The following is a 25,088-nucleotide window of genomic DNA, read 5'->3' as shown; positions in this document are numbered from 1 at the left end:
AACAAACATTTTATTTTTTTGCAGCCTCTACCATCCCTGTAGCTGCCCAACTCGCACCTTTCATTATTTATTATTACATTCATTTTTAATGTTTATTTTTTATTGATTTTTTTACAATATACATTTAAAATTAACCATTTTTTGTGATAAATTGTTTCAGTAAATTACACTGAAGTACAAAAAAAAATTTAACAAGTTTCTTGCACAAAAATGATCACGGTAACTAAAAGTAACATAGATAAGAAATAAAAACTAACTAAAGCAATTTTTAGAAATAATTGGCCACTACATAAGATTGCTAAACTTTTTCACAAAAACTAGCCTACATTATTTTGCCAAGTAAAAAGAAAACAATATTTAATAACAAAATATTTAACAATATTTAACAAAAAAATATATGTATGATCACAACTTATTTTGTACAGAAAACAAACGTTACTAATATTTACTTGAAAAATATTTTGTCATTATTAGTCCAGTGTATTTGCAGAATGCCATCAGAATACAGTACAGGAACATTTAGTAGCTCCAAGCTGGAATTTTTGACACTATACAACTATCAGGAAAAGTAATTTTAAAAGTTGCACCAATATCTTCACGTAAACTTAAGTATAACTTAATTTGTACAATATTGAGAACGCACATAATCTCTGCCTTACAAACAGCATCATTACAACAAAAAGAAGTAATTTTTTAAAGTATAACTCTCATTAAAGATTTTTGACAAATGTTACAAACAAATTTCTTCTTTGGTGTGTAAATTAATATGGTTCTTTAAATTAGAAAGAAAATTAAAAGTCTTTTGGCAGAATTTACAAACATAATTTTTTTTCTTTTGTATGAATATTAAGATGTGCCTTTAAAGTAGAACGTCGATTAAAAACCTTTTGGCAGAATTTACAAACATAATTTTTCTCTTTTGTATGAATATTTAAATGTGATTTTAAATTAGAACTTTGATTAAAAGTCTTCTGACAAAAGTTGCAAACATAATTTTTCTCTTTTGTATGAATATTAAGATGTTTCTTTAAACTAGAAGGTTGATAAAAATCTTTTGGCAGAAATTGCAAACATAATTTTTCTCTTTTTTATGAATATTTAAATGAAATTTTAAATTAGAACTTTGATTAAAAGTCTTCTGACAAAAGTTGCAAACATAATTTTCCTCTTTTGTATGAATATTTAAATGTAATCTTAAATTAGAACTTTGATTAAAAGTCTTCTGGCAAAAGCTGCAAACATAATTTTTCTCTTCATTATGCATAAGGTGGGTTAATATCATTATCATGAATAAGAGACTTTTGACAAAAGTTACTATTATTTTTTTTTTTTACCGTGAAAGTTAATGTTTCTCTTTATATAACATTTACATTTGAATCTTTCATCGCAATAGTCACAAACCAATTTCTTTCCTTTCTGGATAGTTAAATTGTTTTCACTATTTACATTCTCGACTAAATTTTCTTCTGTCGTTATATCACCAGATGCACACTTACACTCAATTTTTTTTTTTGTAATTCCATCATGCACAGAACTATTTATGCATCTCTTGCAGGTAATACAATGCTTGGTATTTCCCTTGATGGTTTCTTTACTGACGGTAACCTGTCAAATTAAAAATAACTAATAATTACAATCGCAAATGAAAGAGACAAATCAAAAATCAATGTCCGATTATGACGGAATAAAACTGGCACGATCAATCTGTTTTTTCATGGAGCCCACTGTTACAAGACTAATGTATTTTTGTGTTCCTGAATAACGCTTCCCGGATGGGATCAGATGAGTCGAACTGCACAGCAACCTAGATCTTCCAGATATGACTCTTTTGGACTTTTTCCTTGGGTTTGATTATAAGTTGTACAAAATAAAAGTTGAGTTTTTGTGATTTATAACAAATATTGGTAAAGGAACATATATACATGGTTTAATAATGCTGCAGATGCTTCTAAACATCTTCCAAGCGTTAGGTTATTGTTCTAGATGTCTGCCAAGCTACAAAAGGTGCATACGCTGAAGTTGAATAACCTACATTAGAACATGGATAGTTGTTGTTTATTTAAAAAAAAAAAATAAATTATATTACCCGCTTCTCTTAATATAAGCTGTACACTTACATTTTCACACTATACAATTAGATGAAACACCCTGTATATATATGATAAAACTAAGCAAACATTATTTATAATATATAATTTTATATTATAAATAATAAGATAAACAATATATATGTTTTACTTTGGACTATTATTCTTATTCGGAGTATTTTTCTTATTTGTGTATATTGTTCGGGCATTCCAATGCTCCCTTTTCTGAACTCTGGTGTTGCTTGGTTCAGCTGATGAAATATTTCTTAATAGACCTTTCAGGGATGATTGTCAAGGGGGTCATCTGCGGTGGAACTAAGTCCCGAGTTACAACACCAGATGTGATTTGATGACAAATGGAGCAGTAAAGTTTGTTTAGATTCAGTTCACCAGACAAATTTCTCCTAGTTGTTCCAGAATATATCCAAGCTCACCCCGTGGAGGCTCAAACTGACTTTTGTAAAAGTTGTTATTTTGGAGAAAAGTTACAAAGTCTGGTCCTACACGTTACGCCCAAATATATATATTCGAATTAAAAAATTAAATGCATGCAATCCAAAATTTACAAGTTTGGTGATAATAATGAAAAATAACACATCAGGATACCAATTTTCCAGAATAACTGGACTGCTTAAATCCAAACTAGGCAATTTAAAAATAAACTACTACATTATTTGAAAAAATAAATCTTTGTTTCAATAGGAATTTATTCAGTGATCTTTATTTTACAGGGTTTTCAACCGACTTTTTTTGCAATTCATTTAGCAAAAACATACATCACTCTTATGCAGGATGGGTGAAGACAGACTCACTAAGAAAATTTTCACCATTGTCAAGGCCAGTAAATTCAAGTCCATTTGGATAAAAGAAACACAAGATAACCTGGAAAGACTCAACATCTCAGAAGAAGAAATCAAGAACAGAAGAAAATATTGGGATGAATAGACGTAACAAAATTGAGTTGGGTAAGCAAAATATAAATGCTAGAAAGTTAATATGTTTATGATTTATTGTATAATTTATGAAATAAAAATAAATTGTATCTCTAATTCGCTTACCAATTACAAAAATAGTGCGCAATTAAATTTTTACTATTATTATTAGGCGACTTTAATATGCCAAGTTTTATAAAATGTTATAAAAAAAATGCTGCAACTCATCTTACAGATTTTTCTACAAATTGTAATCTTTTACAATCAAATAAATAATTGTTTAAATTTTTTATCATGATAAATGTCACACCTGACTGGTATTTTATATTGATCATGAAACAGAAATTTTTCACAGCAACTGAAATAATTTCACAGTGAGGTACAGGCCCGACTGCAGATTGCAATGAAGGATATTTAACAGTATGTTTAGATTTTTTAGAAATTCCAGACACACTTGTTAAACAAAAGTAACAATCAGTTCCAGATAGGTAAACCAAATGGCAAAGCCTTCTGTGTGCCTTTCAGCTGCCATCCTCTTTAAATACACTGAACAATTAGTGCATATTATATGAGAACCCCACGTCTTATCCTGATCACCAATTTTATACTGTAGTACAAATTACATGCTTTTTTAATTAAAGGTGTAACATTTTTTCTATTTGATTTTACGGTAAACTCATCACATATATAACAAAAGGCATCCACATCATTTACACAATTTTTAGGCATTATCACACTGCACTCTTAACGAACTTAAGACAGTAATAAGACTGAACAAAATTGATTCATTCCTAAATCCAGTGCTTAATACAAACACAGCTGTGTTTTCAGCTACATTTTTTGACCTGCACAGACATGATTAATCTTCTCCATGAAGGCTACCTCTTCAGTATTAGATATGATATCATAATATGCGACTATGATATGATTTAATTCTTTGCCTAGTATTGTTTATTTATACCTTACAAATTATGTTAACAAAGTTAAACAATAAAAAATGAGCTAGCAAAATACAATATAGGAGCTTAAAATGCTAACTGTACGTTGAAAAATTAAAAATATCCTTTAATTAAAATTTACAATTTTTTCAAAAATGGTGGGCGATAAAAAGATTGAGTTCATATTTGTTTTTAACATAAAAAACAGAATAAAATCATGCATTGCATGTTAGTAAACAAAAATTATGTTTATCAGTGTAATTAAACATAATAATACTCTAACAAATGACCACCCGTACTTCTGCATTAAAATTCTGGATTTATTTATATGAAGAAGGTACAAGAATATACAGATATGTAAATAACATTTATCTTGCTATACACTTTTATGCTTAGTATATTGTAAAAATGAATATTGTTATGGATGTTATGTTGTTAACACTAATTTGTAACAATTTAAATAATACAAAAAAAAATTCCCAATATTCTTAGTGTCAATGACTATAATTATAATTATAAATTTACCCTTAAATTTGCCTTCCTTGATTTTGATTAGCTCCATTACAGGATTTTATATAAAAAAACCACAACGTTATTAAGAATGGATTAGAAAAATAACTAATTATGTATCAATTACAATGGATGACAAAAACATGATTCGAATAGTAATTCATATACATTACTTATCATTATCCAATCATCTATTTCATTAACGAGTTTTTTGTTCACTCTGCTGTAAATAAAAATTAGCAGGAATAAGAATTATTAGTTTATGTCCTCTGCAGTTATTTTTTTAATGCTTTTTGATATGTTTTTTATTGTGAAAAAATATACACAGAAGATGTATATTTACATCCTTCAGTCACCCTCATATCAACTCAGTTCACCAAGGCACAATTTGATGATGCTGATGATGATATGTATGACATGTAAACAAACGGTAGTCTTGTACAGATGTGTGGCCATTCCTGGGGCATGTGGTCGACTCAACCCAAACAATCAAAGTACACCGATATCCACTCTTTTAGATTTTAAATACGTACAAACGCAACTAACTTTTACTAGGATTTGAACCTAAGAACCTTCAACATCGAAAATAGCTGTTAAACAACTGATTTTAGACCACCCTGGTGGGCTAAATCTACGTATATATCTCAAATAACAAAAAATATCCACCACCAACCAGCAACAGAAACCAAAAAAACTAACACCAAAAGTTGACTTTCATGAGATCCCGTTTCATCAATCAATACAAAATTCCAAACTTACATCAAACAATGAATAAATAAATAAAAACTAAAAATTTGGAAACATAAACCCTAATAACGACGAAACTTGAACAACAAGTGGAATGATTATCATTCCAGTTAGCACTGAGTTAAGTTTAAGTTTTGGATTTTTGTACTGATTGATGAAGCAGGATGTTATAAAAGTCAAGTTTTGGTATTAGTTTTTTAGGTTTTTGTTACTGTGTTTGGTGAATTTTGTTCCCTGTTATTTGAGAATTTGTCATAGTGGTCAGTATGTTGATGATTAATTGAATTTTCGCAAAGTTATATATATGAGTTAAGAAACGAACTGTATGTAATCCAAAATTTAAATATTAGGTAGTAATAATGAAAGATGAAAATGATCAAAAAGATCATTAATGATCTTGATCATTTTAGATCAGGGTTCTGATCTAAAAGATCAGTTCATTAAAAGATCAAAATGTAATAATATGGTAATATGTTTAACTTCTCCAAATGTAAATATAAAATTAAATTTTATTTTATTTTCATTTCATTAATAAAACTATATGTCACAACTGTGATTGATCTGTATTAAATGTATTGATCTGTATTACTAACCTGATAAATATGACAAAAAAAAAATATATATATATATATATGTATGTATTTTTGATTAATGATGAATGGTTAATTTTTAAATTTCAGTGATGTCTAAAATGTGTGTAGTTTAACTTGTTGATAGAGTTCTCATTTTAATAAGCTCTGGGTAATCGGTTGTTAATTATATTCACTTGTCATATTTATCAGGTTAGTAATTACAACCTGACCCAATACAGATTAATAACACTTGTGACACACACACACTCTCACTCTCTCTCATGAAATTAACAAGAGACAAAGCATGTTTGTTACAATATCCAATAATTATAAATACTTACATGATCTGGATATTCAATCTCTTCTTCTATCTTCACAGAGTGTAAACAATTAATTTCAAGTTCATCGGTTTTCATGTTAAGATTAAACTGTGGTGAAACGTCATCATTTAATGAGATCTCAGATTCCTTTAAAAATAAGATAAAAGAAAAAAACCTTACAAAATGTCCAAAATCAGTAAAATGGCTAGCCATTTACATTAACTAAAAACACCTGCAGTAAAAAGGTAAGATCACTCAATGCCAGACTAAGACTAGAGGTTGGGAGGTGCTTCAGCAGGAACAGTCGCTTAACGACCATGAAGTAATCTATTTTGAACTGGGGGCCTCATGGTCATGAGGGGTTGATGTATAAGTAAGAAGAGTGATTAGTGTGTTGGGCATTGAGAGGGTGTAACATATTGTACAAGAGTGTTTAGGTCACCTCAGTGGCATTTCGCCGCCGTTTTTAACGGAGATAATTTTGAAGGCTTGCCATATGCCGCTGGAGAAGGCATGACCAATAGATAAACTTGTATATTGGTGGTTGCCTGAGGTAGCGGCAGCTAGAAGGCCTGTTTTGGTGTAATAAGCGTCTACAGCAAGCAAATCATAGAGATGCGATGGAGGAGATTGATTTGGCACTGGAAGAATTAAAGAGGTGTCGGAAAGCTTTTAAGAAAGAAATTATGAGCAGTAAGAGAGAGAAGTGGCAGGGGTTGTGTGATCACCTTGATAGCGACATATGGGGAGACGCCTTCAAGATTGTTAGTAAAACGTTCATGAGAACGTTACCTGAATTGTTACCTGACTGCGTGGAGGTACTGTTCCCCAGGAGGCCATGTGAGGTATTGGAGGTGGTTGCTGCGGCAGAGATTCCTCCATTTGTGAGATGGAATTAAGAAGTGCGGTGATGGAAATCAGTACGCGGAAAAGTCCGAAGAGAGATTATTAGCATCAGTGGCTAGGTCCATTGTCTTGTACATTGTTCCAGCCTGGAGGAGAGCATTAGATAAGAAGATTGTGAGAACGAGATTGCTGGTCTCAAAACTGATCGTACCGAACAGTTTTGACGGAAGCAACTTTAGTAATAGCGGCCATGCCAACTTTAGATCTGTTAGCGAAGGAAGTAGTGGAGAGATCAGCGGGTGTGCCAAAAGGTCAAGATAAGCAAGATACGTTCATTGGGAAAGGACGCAAATACGGAGCTGGACGAGAAGGCTGATCTCACAAATCAAACCATGGCTGGGCAGAAGGTATGGCAGTTAGCCTATGAGATGATGGAGTTCCTGTCCAGTCATGGCTGCTTCAACAAGCATCTGTGGAACAGAAAGAGGAGGAGGTCGGATGGGTGCCTCTTCTACGGAGAGTGATGCAGTGGAGCAGCACACAGTGTTCCACTGTGTCAGATGGGTGATGGAGAGGAGAGAGATGGAGCATGTTATTGGTGTGATCACCACAGATAGCGTGGTGGAAACAATGTTTTTTAATCGGAAAAATTGGGACACCATTTGCAATATGGTCATCGATATAATGAGAGCTAAAGCTAGGGAGGAGCTGGAAGATGAAGAGGATGATAGGGAAATGGAGATTTGGGGTTTCTAGATTACGGGTTAGGTGGATAGCCCCTTTCTGGAGGTATGGAATGCCGAGGTGTCTTACAGCCGATGAGTGAATGAGGACTCCAGGGGATTTGTTAAGGGGTTAAAATGAAAAAAACCAGAGTGCCGGGTGAAAGGTCATCTAGGGGGCCCTCCTCTTTCAGGCAAGGCATTAGGAAAGACCCAGTCCTGGCCTACCAGGTGGTACCCAGTGCTGGGAATGACATAGCCAGGTCCAACATTGTCACTCAGGAGGTTAGAGGCAAAGGCACTTGGGATTGAGTCGTGCTTCATCGGTCTAGGTCTGGTCCCAAGAGGAAGGGATGAAAAAAAAGACTAAGACACTACTGCACAATCATTTCATTGGAAGTTCTATATCCAACTGAACATCTGACATTTGACAACAAACTTCTAATTAACAAAAAATGAATACTCAGAAAAAGTCTTTCAGCCCATCGAAGACAGAAAAGAAGACACAATAATGAATGAACTTTACATGGAACATGGAGAAAATATTAGATTTAATCAGAAAAAGAAGAATCGCCTTTTATGGTCATCTACAAAGAATGAACACCCCAACAGGGTATTTATACACTATAAAAATCTAGAAACTAATAACAACTGAAACAGAGAAACTGAAAAAGAGAGAAAAAATGAAAATAATACAAGAAAACATCAAAGAACATTTACTATGGGAAAGAATTTCAAAATATTTCAGGTTTCCAGGAGAGAAAAAACCATAGAAGAAATATTTCTTACCTGGACAGAAGAAAAAATGTAAAACTGGAAAATAAAAAAAGGAGATATGGAAGAAAAAGAAACTGAAAAAAGAAATAACATGTACATAAAATCAATTTGATTAAACAAGCGAGATTAAAACTAAAACTCAATCAAACATAGATTGTGTAACTTATGACATCAAATATTGATATTAGTTATATTTAACCCCCTTAACGGTTTTTGACGAAATTACTCTGATGAACTTCAAATCCAAGAAGTAATAAGAAGTGTGAATTGTATCAAGAAGTGGCAGAGCGAGTCGGAAGAACTAATGCCATCTCTTATATTAACATTTAATCTCCCGGTAATACCAGGAGCATCAAAATCTTGCTCGAAGATGGAGATCCGTGCTCGATGTGCTCAGGAAGGCCACAATGACAAAGACTGCCATGCGGATGAAAAATGTGTTAACTATAGTGGTTCACACGCAGCCCGCTCTCAAGACTGCCTAATTTTTAAAGAGGAAAAGGCGATTCTCAGACTTTCTAGCGAGCACAAGCTATCTTTTCTGGCTGCATGCAGAGAATACAGAAAAACACTTAAATTCACAGAACCTTGTTAATTTAGATGTATCTTTTGCCACTGCTGCGTCAAAACAAGCTCCCATGAATTTAGGTATTAAGCAGTGTGGATCTTGCAATAAGCTGAAAAAACTTGTTCAGATGTTGTCTGATCAGGTTGCTTCACTTAAGGCCACTATTTCAGAGCTGAGGAAATGAACAATAAGTCGTTAGTCACAGTTAGTGAATCCAATTGTGACGTTACAATTGTGTTCCAATTGTGACCACATTACAACTGTGACACAACTGAAGGAGACAGACAAACTGAAACGACTTGATTATTGCAACCAGCTTCTCAAAAACATTGCTGGGCGACATTTAGACCCATGTTGTATTTCATGTCAGACGAGGCACGGCATCTTCATTTAAAAGACAATATTAATTCACAGATCACAAAGTGGCAAGGAATCCTCACAAGATATTCGAGCGTTCACTTCACAATGAGAAAATTGGTGTTACAAACCGTTTGCGGTAATTGTATAATGGGAACAATATTATTTGACCAGACTGTGAATACACAAGTTACCTCGCAATTTTCAAAGAATTCTATGCACAAGTAACTGATAATGAAAAAGAATACAGCTTCTTCCAAAAAGATGGAGTTACTTGTCACACATCAAACGTTCTGAAGGTGAACATTTAACAAAATATCAACACAAATGACATTTTGCATCAGACAACACTCAATATGAACAGTTGAGCACAAAAGTGCAGTGATGCCCAGGTAGCCATGTTAAACATCTTTTGTAACAATAAGGTATATAAATGCAACATTTAAATTAAGTTTTATGTTTTTCTTATTTAATTTATTCATATCATTTATCAAATTTCATTCCAAAATAACCTACCAATTCTGCAGCGGTTACATTATGAGTGATTTTATGTTGCTCACCCTGTATTAAGGGATTTGTTAAACTAATTATAAAAGTAAATTTCTACACACTGTTTTTTTACACTATACTAATGTGTCACATTACTTTTTTTCTTACACTGTACATGTTCCAAATTTCTTGTTTATTTTAGGGACTTTTTTTTTACTTCTACATTAATACTTTTTTTTACCCCTTTAAACATTAGAATGATATGTCCAGTGTATATTAAACTTTTTAATTTGTCTTTCCAGTTATCCAGATCTGGCCTAGCAAAGGTCAATCTAGATAACTGGTATTCCACTGTATGCAAAATCTATAACTCTTACCATTTCATTTTCCACTTTTACATTTTTTGATTTAACTGAGATGGTCTCTTCAATTGATAAAGGATCTTTTGGAATATCACCATTAATCATATTAAACGGTTCCTCTTTCAGTTGTACTAAATCTACCTGCTGCAATGCAAAACAAAAAAATAAATGCTAAAAAAGTAAATATTTATAATTTTTTGTATAATTTGAAAAAAAAAAAAATAATCTGTACCTCTAATTCACTTACCACACACATTAACAGTACAGCCACAGTCAAATTATTATTATTATTATGACTTTAATAAGCCAAATTTTGTATGGAAGAACCTAGAAAATGTTTCTTACACCAAATTTTATCATCCGAATTTAAATGTTAAAAATGTCAAATTACTCAACTACAGATTATTCTACAAATTGTAATCTTTTACAATCAAATAATTTGTTAAACTGCTCCGGTAATTTTCCTCATTTAGTTTTTTCTAATCTTAGAAACATTGGTGTTAATATTGTCTACGGTAAAATTTTTGTTAGTCATAAATATACCTTTAAAGATAATGTTACCTAAAATTTTGAATTCTTATCTCATATCTAACAATACATACCAGATTATAAAAATAGGAATTATGTAAGATTCAAATTCTTTGACTGAAAGATAAATTCCAAACAATAGTTATTTATTTGTTATGTTGCTACATAACCTTGAAGCTTGTGTGGAATATGGAAATGCAAGTTTGCAGCATAAGAATATTACATTGCCTGACCAGAATTTGATATTAATCATGATACAGAAATTTTTGCGAGAAATTGGAATTATATTACAGTGGTCACTATGAAAAACGGGGCTAGTATTTAAACTACTGCATCCAAGTTAAAAATTCCACAATAAAAATTAAGGTATCATCAGTAAATGCAATTATTTTTTCACTACCTGGATTCGGCCAATTTTAGTTAGTCATTTTTCTGAAAATTAGAGGCACGAAAAACGAATTTTTTGCAGTTTTTTTGTTGAGAATGTCGACTTAAATTGCTATAAAATCCAAACCGATAGAGATAAAAATTTTCTACTTTTGAAAGTAGATTAAACAATTAGAAAAAATAAATTTTCAATAATATCAGACAGTAATTTTTTAGAATTTTTATTTGTAGAGCTGAATTAATAAACATTAGTATTTTACGGTGAGGATCATAATAATAGATTTTAATATAATATAAGGATTGAAGAAGCAGTCTCAGTGAGCAGAAAGTCTCAATACTGATTACAGTATATTGATATTATGTCGTTGTATGTTAGTATAAATTGATTGCAATGCCAGTATTCAGTCTGATGAGTTCATTAAGCATTTAGCTGTGATATCTAATAAATTATATGGATTTTTTATTTCCATATGTTCAGTTCATGCTGTTTTTTTTTTTTTTTTTATTTAACTGCTGCATTATGCCAAAGACAGTCTATAATAAGTTAATTCGCATTTTTTTTTATCAGGTTTTAAGTTATAGATTTTTTTTTGTAATTTTTCTGTAACTATGTAATATGTGTGAGAGTGTAATATGAATGAGAGGGAAACACTTTCATTTTCCAGTCAACATGGCCATACAATTAAAAGTAGTTAGAGAAATGTAATCTACAATGAATATAAATTTTTTCAAAAGCTATCCGACTTGGAATTCCGTAGCGTGATTTACTTTGATAAAGTTCGTGAACTCAATGCTGAAACACGCGGCATTAGTTGGAGATCAATACAAAGGATATGTAGGACAGCTAAGGAGTGCGATAGCAACAATAGTTGCGTTCAGTTTGAAACGCCAGGGAAAAATAGGACACAGAATGGAAATCTGTTACTGGACAATTTTAACAATCATGTATTGTGCAGAAACATATATCAATAATACCTCTACCGTTCAGAATGAAATCCTTACCGTTAAGAAGTTCAAAGAGGAAATACGGGAAAAACTGAAAGCAAATTTTATCATCTATAACCGTTCGTCGTATTGTGAAAAAAATTGGTTTCAAGACATTTCACAAATTAAAAGCGTCAAGTGGTGGTCGACGTATATTTTATCATAAATTATTATTTTTATCATAAAAATTGGTTTATGAATGAAGTACAAATAACTTACAAGAAGAGAGTGCAGTAATAATAGATAACACAACTTATCTCCCTTTTGTGGTACTTAAAATTACCACAACAGCTGGAGGAAAGCTGAAATCAAACAGTAGCTTTAAGAAAAAGTGGTTGCTTGCCACCGCTTTTACAGATTTTTAAAAAAATTTGAGCATTCTAATAATATGTATAATGTTTACCGATAAGATTTTAATGCCTTTATGTAACCTGTTATTCTTTTTATGTAGATGTCTTTGATAGAAATATTGCGAATAATTGTAAAAATAAAAATAAATGAAAATAACAACACCAACAGTATAGTAATAATAATAATAATAATAATAATACTACTTACAAAAACTAAAATTTTAAAGATATTTAACTAACAAAAGATATTTTGAACAAAAAGGACATTTCAGTAGATGCCAAAATTTGGCACTAAAATACAGTAATCAAACCAGAGGACCCGTTTGCTTCAGTGTTTTTCTGGGCAAAAAACATTTTCGTTATGATGCCCAGGGAAAAAAATGAAATATAGAAATAAAGTATAAAATCTAATAAGACAGCAACAGAATTAAAATAAAATAAAAACTTAAAACCAAAAATTTTAATTCAAACTAAAATACTGAAAGCGATGACAAAATAAAAAACTTTAACTAAAATGTGAAACACAAAAATATACAACTACTGTACATAAAAAATTTAAGCATACTATTATTAAAAATATGTAAAATACTAATACTTGGAAGAAATAAAAATACCCAGTCCAAAACTTCTTTATTACTGCCTGGACAATTTAAATTTACAATGCAAGGCCGCATAACAAATGTAATCCACAAGGATGTGGCACACAGTCAAGCAGCACTCTCACTGTACGTCCATACCATAATCCCTTTCTTTTTACCCCATTTTCCCCTATCCCTTTCCTTTCCCCCTACGCCTTATTTTTTCTCCTTTCTATTTCCTTTTTTATTTTTCCCCTTTTTGATTTTCCCTATTTCCCTTTCTCTCTTTTTGCCGCGCGTAAATCGGTTCCGTAGTTTTTTAGTCTATACTGGATATATATATATCGAAAAAACTGAAACTGAATAGTAAAAAATTTAGTACAGCGTGTTTTGCTTTTACGTCCAACAGATAGCGCTGTTTTTACCTGTCACATATTAGGTATATAAAAACACGCGCGTATTCGAACGTAACGTTGTGTCAAAATTTCAAAACGATCGGTGAAGAACTTTCGGAGATTTATGATTTTGAACAAACGAACATCTACATTTTTATTTTTATAGATTATTTATATTTAACGTGTATTTTTGAACAGATTTTGATAATAGAAATGTAGTGTCTTACCTTTTTATATCTGTATCGTTTTCTTAAATTTTGGTTTTTTCAGCGGAAGAAATGAGATATTTCTTTCTTTTCCTGTTTAGCCACCGGAAATTACCGTTCAGGTATTACTTCACAGGATGATATGTATGTGCCGGTTATTTTTACACGGATTTGAATACTAGATCGTGGATACCGGTGTTCTTTGGCGGTTGGGTTTCGATTAACCACACATCTCAGGTATGAGAATATACAAGACCACACTTCATTTACACTCATACATATCATCCTCATTCATCCTCTGAAGAATTATCTAAACGGTAGTTACCGGAGGCAAAACAGGAAAAAGAAGGATGACATGTATGATTGTAAATGTAACATGACTTCCGTGCTGTTAGAGAGGTAGCTCTCTAACAAGGTAAAGGTAGACTTTACCTGCTAGACTAAAAGTTCCAGATTCGATACCCGGTTACATCTAGAAAATAGGACCTCAGAAATGGTCGGCCTGAGACTGTACAAGACTACATTCATTTACACTCGTACATATCATCCTCTGAAGTATTATCTAAACGGTAATTACCGGAGGCTAAACAGAAAAAAAAGAAAAAGGTTAACCCGATTAAAAAAAACTGTAGGTACTGGGTTCGGCTCTTTGAATTAACGTTTTTTTTTTGTTTTTTTTTTTAATATTTCATTCTTAATTTGCACATAAAAATAATTCTTAACCCGACAAGAAATTCAAAAACAAACAAAAAGCTTAAAGTTGGTTTAAGTTGTTTTATTTTATATTTTTGACTTTATTTCCTGCCACTGGGTAAAGGGATATATAAAAGCGATAAGACTCTGTTAACCTTGAACGTGCGTGATTGGAGTGAAAAACGGTTACATAACTGTGTACAGCAACAAAACTATGATGAGACAGGGCGGCAAGGAACTTTTATCTTCATCACGCATTATAAAAACAAATATTCATAATCTATTTTATCTTAAATAATTTATTAATATCAATCGACAACCTTAACATCCAGTTATTTTTTCTTTTTAATTATGAAATACGGATGGCAGTTAACGGTTTGGAAAGAAACATAGTTATTATTACTTCTTTTTTTTTAACCTCCGGGATCACCGTTAGGTATTACTTTCAGAGGATAGGATGAATGATTTGTAGCGTGTGTGAAAATGCCATGCCTGACCGGGATTTGAACCCGGGATCTCCGGATGAAAGGCCGAGACCCTACCACTCGCGTCACGGAGGCCGGTTATACTTAGTATACTTGATTACTTTTTTATAATCGTAATTTATTTTTCTCGGAAAACCACAAAAAAAATTCACATAAAATAATGTAATTATAAAAGAAAATAAAAGTTTATAGCAAAATTAAAGCATTTTTTTTTTTTTAATTATTGATTACATTTAAAAAATACGTTTACAATAAATTATATTGAAAGTAGTTTAAAAGTGTTATAATATTTAAAAAAAAACCCTTTCGGCACACCGGAAGGCGAAGGTAGATTTCACCGGTGCTAAGTACGGGATAAAAATGATTTCCACCTTAAAGTTAAGAAAAACTTCATATTTACTCGATACAAAAATAACTGCACGTGAAAAAAAATTTCACACGTTTAGCGTACGACAATTTTAGCCCATCTTACAATTCCGGTAATATTTTGGTCGTCCTTGCCGTAAGGGTTGGTCATATCAAAAATTGTTTCAGACAAAAGCTTTAGGTAATGTTTAGAGGATTAACGATCACTTTAAACAGATTCGATATTGTGCCTATTAAGGGAGGTATGATTTTTTTGTCTTCAAAACCCCATTTTTTCCATCATTTCCATCAATTAAAACTAATGAATGCAGTAATCTATATTATTAATATAAGGAAGTAATAATAAATAAAAAACTAACATTAGTAAAATAAAAAGATGGCTCTGAACAAAATTGACTTCCTGTGATAACTTTGTACGTAGTTATGATTGTGTGAGGGAGTGTGCACGTGAATGCGACGAGATAGCAAAATTTCTCGAATGTTCCGACTCTCGTCCTCCATCGGATTCGCGCCATAATTCGTCAACAAAAAGAACTGCGTGTGTCAAAATGTGTTACGTTGATGAAGAGAAATATTTATAAAAAACTGTAACAAAAATTAATATAAGGAAAAAAAAAGAATTGGAAGAAAATAAATAATAAATTAAACGTAAACTGTAAATAAAAGTAACACCAAAAAAAAAATTCTATAATCAAATAAAAAAAAACTCTAAAATAAAATCCTTTTAATTTTGAAGTTTTTTTTACAAGAGTTGTTTGTTTATTTATATTCACAAAATTATCGACAAAAACCTGCAACGAAAATCACCCCTTGTACTGCTTTCAATAACTCTTCAAAATTAAAAAAAAAAAATCCGTTCTCGAGTTACGAGTATAAGGTGATTTATAGGCCGCACCGAAAACTATTTTTAGAGGTGGTGGTAATTTAGCAAAAACTTTTTTTACAAAATTGTTTATTGATATTCACAAAATTATAAAAAAATATATATATAACTTTAATTATGCAAAATCGGGAGACGATTTCGTTTTTCCCCCTGTATCTCCCATCCGCTGACCTTCTTAATTGAAAATTTAATAGCGCCGATGTCCCTTCTATAATAATATTATAGTCAAGTTTGGTGAAAATCGGTCAAGTATTTCTGGAGATATAAGGCGATTTACACACCAACATGCATACATATATGCGCACATTTTATCGCGGAAATTTCGGTTTTACGGAAGTTTCGATGCCATCTTTCGGTTTTCTGGTATCCTTAGGGGTCACTTCGTCAAGACTCGGTGAGAACCGGATATGCCCGGTGTTGACCGATTATTATACTTTCGCTTCTATATAGCTATAGCTGCTATACAGACGGGAAAGAAAAAATTAATTAAAATCTAAAACTACATTTTTTGGTTGCTGAACGGTAACCGTAAAAAAATTAAATAAGTACTATACAGTACTTATTTACCGACTTGACCCGGATATTTTTTACCATCTACTGCCTGTCATAAGAGAACCGCTTGGCAGACTGTTCACGGGTCCTAAATCCAAAACTTCAACATCCTACAGCTAATCGTTTTTGAGTTATTCGAGATACATACGTACGTACAGACGTCACGCCAAAACTAGTCAAAATGAATATTTCCGTTGAAATATGAAAACCGAAATTTGTTCTGATCGTTATACTTCCTTTACTTCGTACAAGGAGTAAAAATTACAAGGACACCTATGTGTCACGATAAAAAATGATTCTGATCAAACTACTTTAATTTTGCAACCGACAGGTCTAAAAAGGCGAATAAATAAAAAATTAAAGCTTGAATAATCTTCTTGACCGTATACTTCAGATTTAAAAAAATAATCAAATTAAAAAAAAGATCGGCGAGAAAAAACATTTAAAAAAATTTTTAAGTATTTCTCCGCGTTTGATCGAGCCCATAGGGGAAATAAAGTTTATCAGCGACTGCAATAACCCACCGGGTTGGTCTAGCGGTGAACGCGTCTTCCCAAATCAGCTGATTTGGAAATCGAGAGTTCTAGCGTTCAAATCCTACTAAAGTAAGTTATTTTTACACGGATTTGGATACCGGATCGTAGATACCGGGTGTTCTTTGGTGGTCGGGTTTCAATTAACACATCACAGGAACGGTCGAACTGAGACTGTAAAAGACTACATACACTTCATGTACACTCATACATATCATCCTCATTCATCCTCTGAAGTATTATCTGAAAAGTAGTTACCGGAGGCTAAACAGGAAAAAGAAAGAAGTGAACTGCAATAAAATAGTTTAAATCTTAAAATTTTACATTTAATTTATTTTTTCCGATTTTGCTAAACGGAAATGTTCCATTTTAAAGGTAAAAGGCCACTTTTGTCTTTAACGCTGCATATCTCCCTATCTAAGCAACGTAGCGATAAAATAAATAAAAAAAAGGGTTTTCATCTAGACGATTTAGCTTTAATGATAAATTGTGAAGTCTTTAATGTAGCGTCACAGTTTTTGGCTTTTCTTCATTTTGTGCCGAGGCATTGAAATCTATTGAAAGACTGTGACCGGACCGAGTATCATCCGCTCTCAGCTTAACCTAAGATATGCAACGTTTAAAAATAATAATTGCAATTGCCGTTTAGAAAAAAAGCATCTTAAAAACAGTAATTGTAATTATTGTTTTTAACAGATGGTAAATTTAAAAATTTTAGGAGGCTCTCTAGTAACACGGGAACGGCCAGCAAAGCGGTTCCTGACCGTCTTGTTATATTTTTTTATGTGCGATAACACTTGCATCATAATTTTTCATCCTAGTAATATATTTATATAGCTTCGTAAAGATTTTATTACAATCTATTTTTTTTTATTTTAATGGATTTATTTTTAATAAGTTAAATAAGAATCTTTTTTTTTTTTAAATTACTTTACAAAACAGATAAACTTTATCGTAATATTTAAAAAAAAAAAAATTATAAATATTAAGGGAGATTAATTATTATTTTAAATAAAATGTAATAAATATAAAATAATCGACAAATCTTGATTTAATTTAATTATATCGAACGTCTATATAAGAAATGTCTTTATAAGAAAACGTCTATATTAACGTGTTACTCGCACAGCAATATACTCATACGTACGCACACACACATGTACACATGTTTTCGGTTGTATTTGAATTGTACAACGCTTGTTCAGTACTGTCTGACGGTAGCCAATCAGAGCGAAGGAAGCCAGCTGCGTTTGTTAAAACTCCCGTCCCTCTCTCGCCCCTCGACGCATTAGTTAGACTGATTTTGCCTCATCCCAAAAAAATTAAATAAAAAAAGATTTACCTCTAAAATTCCTCTTAGCAAAAGTCCTCTGTCAACGTATAAACTATACAATTTTATAAATTATGTTATGGTATTATTTTATCATTATCTCTTGAACTATTTAATTATTTATTTTTTTTTATTTATTTATTATTAAAGCATTTGTTACTATAAGAAATTTATTTTATTTCGCTCTTCTCCATCATCGCTCACCCAGTTTCCTTTTTAGCCTTTCCCGTTTTCCCCTTTTCTCTTTCCACCTTTTCCACGTTTTCCCGCGCGTAAATCGGTCCATTAGTGTTTTTATCTTTAGCGGACACACATACGAACATGCATTTTTTATATATATATATAGAATAAAAAAGTCTATTTGAATATTTGTTTGTTTCGTAAATATGTCGACACCGGCCCCACCTAGCGGGTACAGTTTTTGCAAAAATATTTATTTTCACGTAACTAATATTCATATTCTGAATACGAACCAAATCGGTCCATAAATATAATTTTTCTAAATATCTCAACCCCGGCGCCAACTAGCGGGACCATTTTTTGCGGAGATAATTCTTTCCATTTAAGTAACACGTATTCTGAATACGAGGCAAATCGGACCATAAATACAATTTTTCAAAATATCTCGACCAAAGCGCTACCTAGCGGGTCCAAACTAATTCAGAAACCTTCCCTGGCATGCGTCCAACCGTTCCCTAAATTTTCATGCTATCGGATGAACGGTTTAGAAAGGCTTAAGAGACACACAGACAGACAAACATTCAATTATATATATATATATATATATATATATATATATATAATTACTTACTTAATAAACTTCTTATCAAATGTTACAACCCTCAGTATCGATGAACTGAAGGCGAACGTTCGACAGAAATCAATGCCCTTGACAACAATGTGCAAAACGTTGCTGTCAAAGTTCTTGCGACACCTGACGCAAATTCAGGTGAGACAGTCAGTATCATCGCTTGGAACATTTTTTACAAATATAAAACATATATTACAAAAATATAGTATATATCCCCAACGACAAATGTTTTCCAGCGATTCATCTCAAAGCTACCTCCAAAAATTTTAATAAATAATAATTACCTCTAAAAGTTTTTTTCTCTATTTTCTTTTTATATGATAGATTTTAATCATTATGTAATTATTTCAACGAATATTACGCTACTGGCTTTTTTCATCTACAATACTAACCGGTCACTACACCGAATACTTAGTACAGGATTCGAAACTTTTAATAATTTGAAGTATACGGGTTTCAAAAAAGTCGGTTTCCATCTTAAAAATAGTACTTATACTCGGTTACCTGTCTTCCGTACGGGTAAAAAAATATTTCCTACTATTTGAGATATTTCCATGCAAGAAACTTGCATACTTATGGACGGAAGGGCAAGAAACGAAAAGGACCTAATCCGGTTGTTACCGTAAGTTAGTTAATCCCCCACAATTTTGAAACGGTGAAACATTCGTGATTACAGTAATCATATGGTCCTTCCAGGTTACGTAACATTTCAGAAAAGTCGGTTTAGTAGTTTTTTGCGTGAAAAACAGACTCTCAGAAACTACTAGATTTTTAAATACGGTATAATAGAATTTAAGTTAAACTCTACAAGTTTGTTTAACAGAGTTATTCTACTTCAAACCTAAAAAAACGTGTTTTTCGTCACTGAACTTTTCTGTTCTACGCTGGATATCGTGAAAATAAGGGATGATGGTACTGTTTTTTTTTAATTCTATTTTACAGGTCAAAAAACATAAGAAACCATCAATTTTACCCCTTATATAACGCCTTAAAAATTTCAGTATGACTTATTTCACAGGGGAACTGAAATCCGAGCGAAATTTACGCTAGCCGTAACTTTACAAAGAAGCGTTTTCGGACATATGTTTGTACGTGAACTTTTTCCTTTATTTCAAGATCTAGAATCGGTTCCCAAATTATTTCCCTTTCTTCCTAAATCACCCTGTATTTACGATAAATAAAATAGAACTGATAGTTACCGTTTATTTAATGTTCCATTTCGGACAAACCTCAAATCAGGTGACTTTTTATTAATACAAAAGTGCACGTTAAAACAATCGCACGCGCGCGAATAGAAATTTGATATCGCATATCACTAAATATTTAAAATTAAATAAGTAAAACGAATGAAAATTGCAACAACGGGAAAAGACCCGTTGTTGCAACGAGTCTTTTCGTTTTCGTTTTGATGGTGGGGGGGAAACCCCCCCACCGTCAAAACACTTTATCTTTTCTTTTTTGGGATTCCTCAGACATAAAACTTCGAGAAATTAAAAAAAAGACCATACCCCTTTTTGACTGATTATCATACTTTTCCTTCTTGCAGTATACCTTTAGATCTATGCCAGGAAAATAGAATGAAAAATATTTTCGATCGATTTATACATATATTCTGTGTATTTTTAAATTAAAAAAATTATAATAAAAAGTCATTTAATAAAAATTTCCGAAAAAACTTATAAGATGATCATTAGAGAGAATTTATCTTAAAAAATAAAAAAAAAAACGTAAAAAGTGATCCATTTTGTTAATAAATAAATAATTCAAAATGCATGAAAAAATAGTTTCTTAATACCCGTTTTAATTTTAGTTCATTTTTACTTCCTTGTACGAAGTAAGAAATTATTGTGATCGCGAAAAATTTCGATATTCAGATTTAAACTGAAATATCCATTTTGACCATCCCTGAATCCAATTTGACTACTTTCGGCGTGACGTCTGTACGTACGTATGTACTTTAAGTATTTGGCATAAGTCAAAAACGATTAGCCGTAGGACGTTAAAATTTTGTGTTTAGGACTGTTGTAACATCTCGTTGTGCACCTCCCCTTTTGATTGCAATCCACTGAACCAAAAGTGTCCAAAAAACCCCAAAATCTTGTTTCTAACTGCAGTAATAAGCCCACATTGAAAGGATTTCAACGATATATCGTAAATGGTATTTATTTTCATTTGTTCCAGTTATAGCCAAAAAAAATTTTAATTAATGAAATATTTGAAAGAGGAAAGCACATCGGTTAAAATCTCCTTTTTCATCTACATTTTTTTTATTTTTTTTTTTAATTTATTAATAATTATTAACCTTTCATTATAAAAAAAAATTACAATGAATAATAAATCAATAGCAAAAAAAAAGAAAAAATATCTACAATTATTAATGAGATAAAATTTTAGGTATTTACATTTAAAAAAAGTGTAAGTGTAATTTAATAGGCGTACAAAAAATCATGTGTTGTCAACATCAGATTCCATGTTGTTAAAAATTAATAATATTTTTACATTAATCATAAATTTTTAATTATTATTTTTTTTTAATCATTTAATGGTATTAAATTGTAAATTTATTACAATTTTTATACTCATTCATTAAAACAAGATTAATTTTATCTTGTGGTTTATGTTCAGCGCAAATAAAAAAATTGGTTATTTAATGTTTAAAGAGCATTCTTATTTAAAATTTCCTTTTAATTTCATGGAACAAGGATTATTTTTTTTTGCACTGTGAGTATGAGTGTGTGTTTGTGTGTATGTAATATATATATGAAATAAGAGAAATACATTTATCTGACAACTATTCGCTCCAGTGAATTTTATACGTGTTTATTCTCTCAAAGAATCGGACTTGTAAAACATATAACAGTATGAACGCATCAGGAACAAATGGTAACATAACACGCGCACACGCACATATATATAAAACCAAACAACACGAACGAAGATCGCATCTTCGTTCGTGTTGTTTGGTTTACTTGTGTTTCCCGTCACGATTTTCAGTAGTTTTTAATGGGCGTTCATTATGATTGACTTACGTCATGTTTTTTATATGTGTGTATGTACATATATATATATATAAAACAAGATTTATTGAAATCTGATACCGACCGACTGAAATGTGCTGGGTCTCCATCGTGGTGAAACCACATATTTCCTCTTAATTGGAGAGTTTAAAAAAAAAATATGATAATTTTCTCCATTTAAACGATTTGGTAGAATGAAAGAAATTTAGATCCAAAGTATATGCACATTAGAATATTTTACACGCGATTAAAAATCTGTTATGAGAATTTGTAAACAAATTATTTTGAATACTGTGTACTTACAAATATATAATTTGTGTAAACTTCTTTTTTAAATTACTGTATAAAAACTCATATTGGATAGCCTACAGAACTGACTAACTCACCACAAATCAGTTGTTTAATAGCTGATTCTCAAAGTCAACATGTTTTAACGCACCAACAAGCGTCTAGAAAGGTTGTCCTTCAGTCTGACGTTCGTTAATTTCCGCGTACATTCGTTCAAGCCCGAAGCTGGCTACATACGACATCTGTTGTTACATCAGAATTCATAAACTACGTCGGAGAGATATTTTTACAGACTACCTTTTTATAAAGTAACATATTATAAAACGGATTTTTTTTAATATATGCATTACTATTAAGTTAAATTTATCTTTATTTTTTTTTAATTACTTATTTTTTTATTTCATGAATTAATTTACTACGACGTTTTATAGAGAAGCTTATGTATGGGAATATGGAAATGGAATTTAGTAGCGTATAAAAAATGCCATGCCTGACGGGATTTCGAACTCGGGACCTCCGGATAAAAAACCGAGACGCTACCACTCCACCACGGAAATCGACGGGTAAATATATATATTTTTAAATTATATAAATAATTAAAATATTATTATTATTATTACTTCGTTTAATTTTATGTATTTGTTTGAAACATTATATTAGCGTAAATTTTATTTACTTTTTTAGGGTTACTATTAGATAACATAGAACCCCATTATTTGAGTAATTTCATCTGTGTCTGGGGTAATGTTTATAAAAAATAATTAAAGCCTCGAGCCAACAGTTTAACATAACCTAATTCACTTGTAACGCATCAAATGTAAATCTTTTTATTACTTATTACTGATTAAATAATTAGTTTTATTTACTTTTTTAATATTAATACAATTTTTGAAACGATAACTTCCAGTGGTTTTATTATTTGTTTGTATTATTCAAATAAAATAAGAGTAAATTAAACAATCTTTTTAACTAAAAATCCTTACGTGTAAAGATTAAACTTACTTAAACTAACTTAGAGAGGAACGTACTTCAGTATGATGTAAATGCACTTCAAGGTACCTTAAATAAAATTTCACGTAAACCCACATAATACATACACAAAAGATTTTATTAACCCTCCCCTTTGAGATAATGAGTGCGATGTAACACTCGAAAACCGTCTTTATTCCGTTGGTTCACAAACGATAACTTCTACCTATCATTGTATTTACTAAATTAGTGTCTACTCAAATATTCCTTATTTACAGATGTTTGTTACGTAAGTAAACTAGAAAATCCAAAAATAATACGATTTTAAATTATAATTTTCAATTAATATTAAATAATCAGATGTTTCACGAACATCAATTACATATACACACGTATGTAATACCTATTAAATTAAATTTACACATTTTTAAAAGTATGTAAAACTTTATTTCGCTAATTATTTTTTCATTTTTTTTTATTATCATTGAATTATTATGTATCGTAATTTTTTTTTTAGAATCACGGGTTAATAATTATTAAATCAGTATATTTAAATTAAAATAAATAGTTGAAAAAAAAAATAAAAGGAGATGAAGTCTGATTCAAACCGATGAGTCTTCCCTTTAAAGATCAAAATATTTTATATTTTTACGTCACGCCGAAACTAGTCAAAATGGATTTAGGGATGGTCAAAATGTATATTTCCATTTAAATCTGGAAACCGAAACGTATCGCAATCACAATTAAAATAAGTAAAAATAATTTAATATTAGACAACGTATAATGTAAAAAAAAAAAATTGATGGTGATTGAAACTAAATTTTAGATGGAATAATTTTTCATTATTTTTTTTTTGTTTAAAAGTAGGGTAGTTGGAAGATGTTATCGGTGAAGATCGTTGCCGTACTGAGATGAAGCAGAGAAAAGTGAATATAGAGAAAAAATTGATGAAATCCGACAACACTGTTGTCGGGAAGTCATGGTATATTACGCAATGCTTCCAGGGAAGTGGTAACCTAATCCATTCGTAACCATCCAGTTTACATATTTTTATCGAGATATTTATTATAACTGATTAAGGTGAGTTTATTTAAATTTTTAATATAATTACAATTTTTGAAACGATAATTTGTATCCTTTGTTTGTATTATTCAAATAAAATATGACTAAATTAAACAATCTTTTTAACAGAAATTCTTTCGTAAAAAGGTTAGAATTATTGTAAAGACACGTACTGTAAATGAACAGCTAAGTTAAATAAAATTTCAGACACCGAAGATTTTATTAAGTGCGATATTACACCCACATAAACACGATAAAAAAACTACATGTCATTGTAATTACTAAATTAGTGTCTACTCAAATATTCCATTTTTTAAATATTTATTAGATTAAAAATGTTAGAAATCAGTTTACACTAGTTTATTTTTACAAAATAAATGATCGACTCCTAAATAGCTTACCGTCTATTACACGAAGATTAATTTTTACTTGAAAATATTCGGA

General features: G+C 31.0%; 1 protein-coding gene and 1 long non-coding RNA gene across 2 annotated transcripts in view; one reads left to right on the top strand and one right to left on the bottom strand.

The window, feature by feature from the left end:
- Positions 1–24,613, top strand: part of LOC142326638 (uncharacterized) — a 30,833-nt gene extending 6,220 nt beyond the window's left edge. Inside the window, exons 2-4 of the long non-coding RNA XR_012756822.1 lie at positions 2,819–3,052; positions 23,045–23,176; positions 24,447–24,613. This is a non-coding gene — a long non-coding RNA (uncharacterized LOC142326638). The remainder of the gene's footprint in view (positions 1–2,818; positions 3,053–23,044; positions 23,177–24,446) is intronic.
- LOC142326636 (uncharacterized) lies at positions 1,240–6,222 on the bottom strand. The gene is made up of 2 exons (XM_075369231.1): positions 6,128–6,222; positions 1,240–1,605 (listed from the first exon to the last, which is right to left on the bottom strand). Exons 1-2 carry the CDS (start codon positions 6,200–6,202, stop codon positions 1,318–1,320), a joined length of 363 nt encoding a protein of 120 aa, XP_075225346.1. The 5' UTR covers positions 6,203–6,222; the 3' UTR covers positions 1,240–1,317.
- Positions 24,614–25,088: the final 475 nt, after the last annotated feature.

This window comes from Lycorma delicatula, chromosome 6, assembly GCF_047948215.1.
Source record: "Lycorma delicatula isolate Av1 chromosome 6, ASM4794821v1, whole genome shotgun sequence".
Taxonomy (NCBI): Eukaryota; Metazoa; Arthropoda; class Insecta; order Hemiptera; family Fulgoridae; genus Lycorma; species Lycorma delicatula.
The sequence above is the reverse complement of the archived record's forward strand: the minus strand, read 5'-3'. Positions and strand labels throughout refer to the sequence as shown.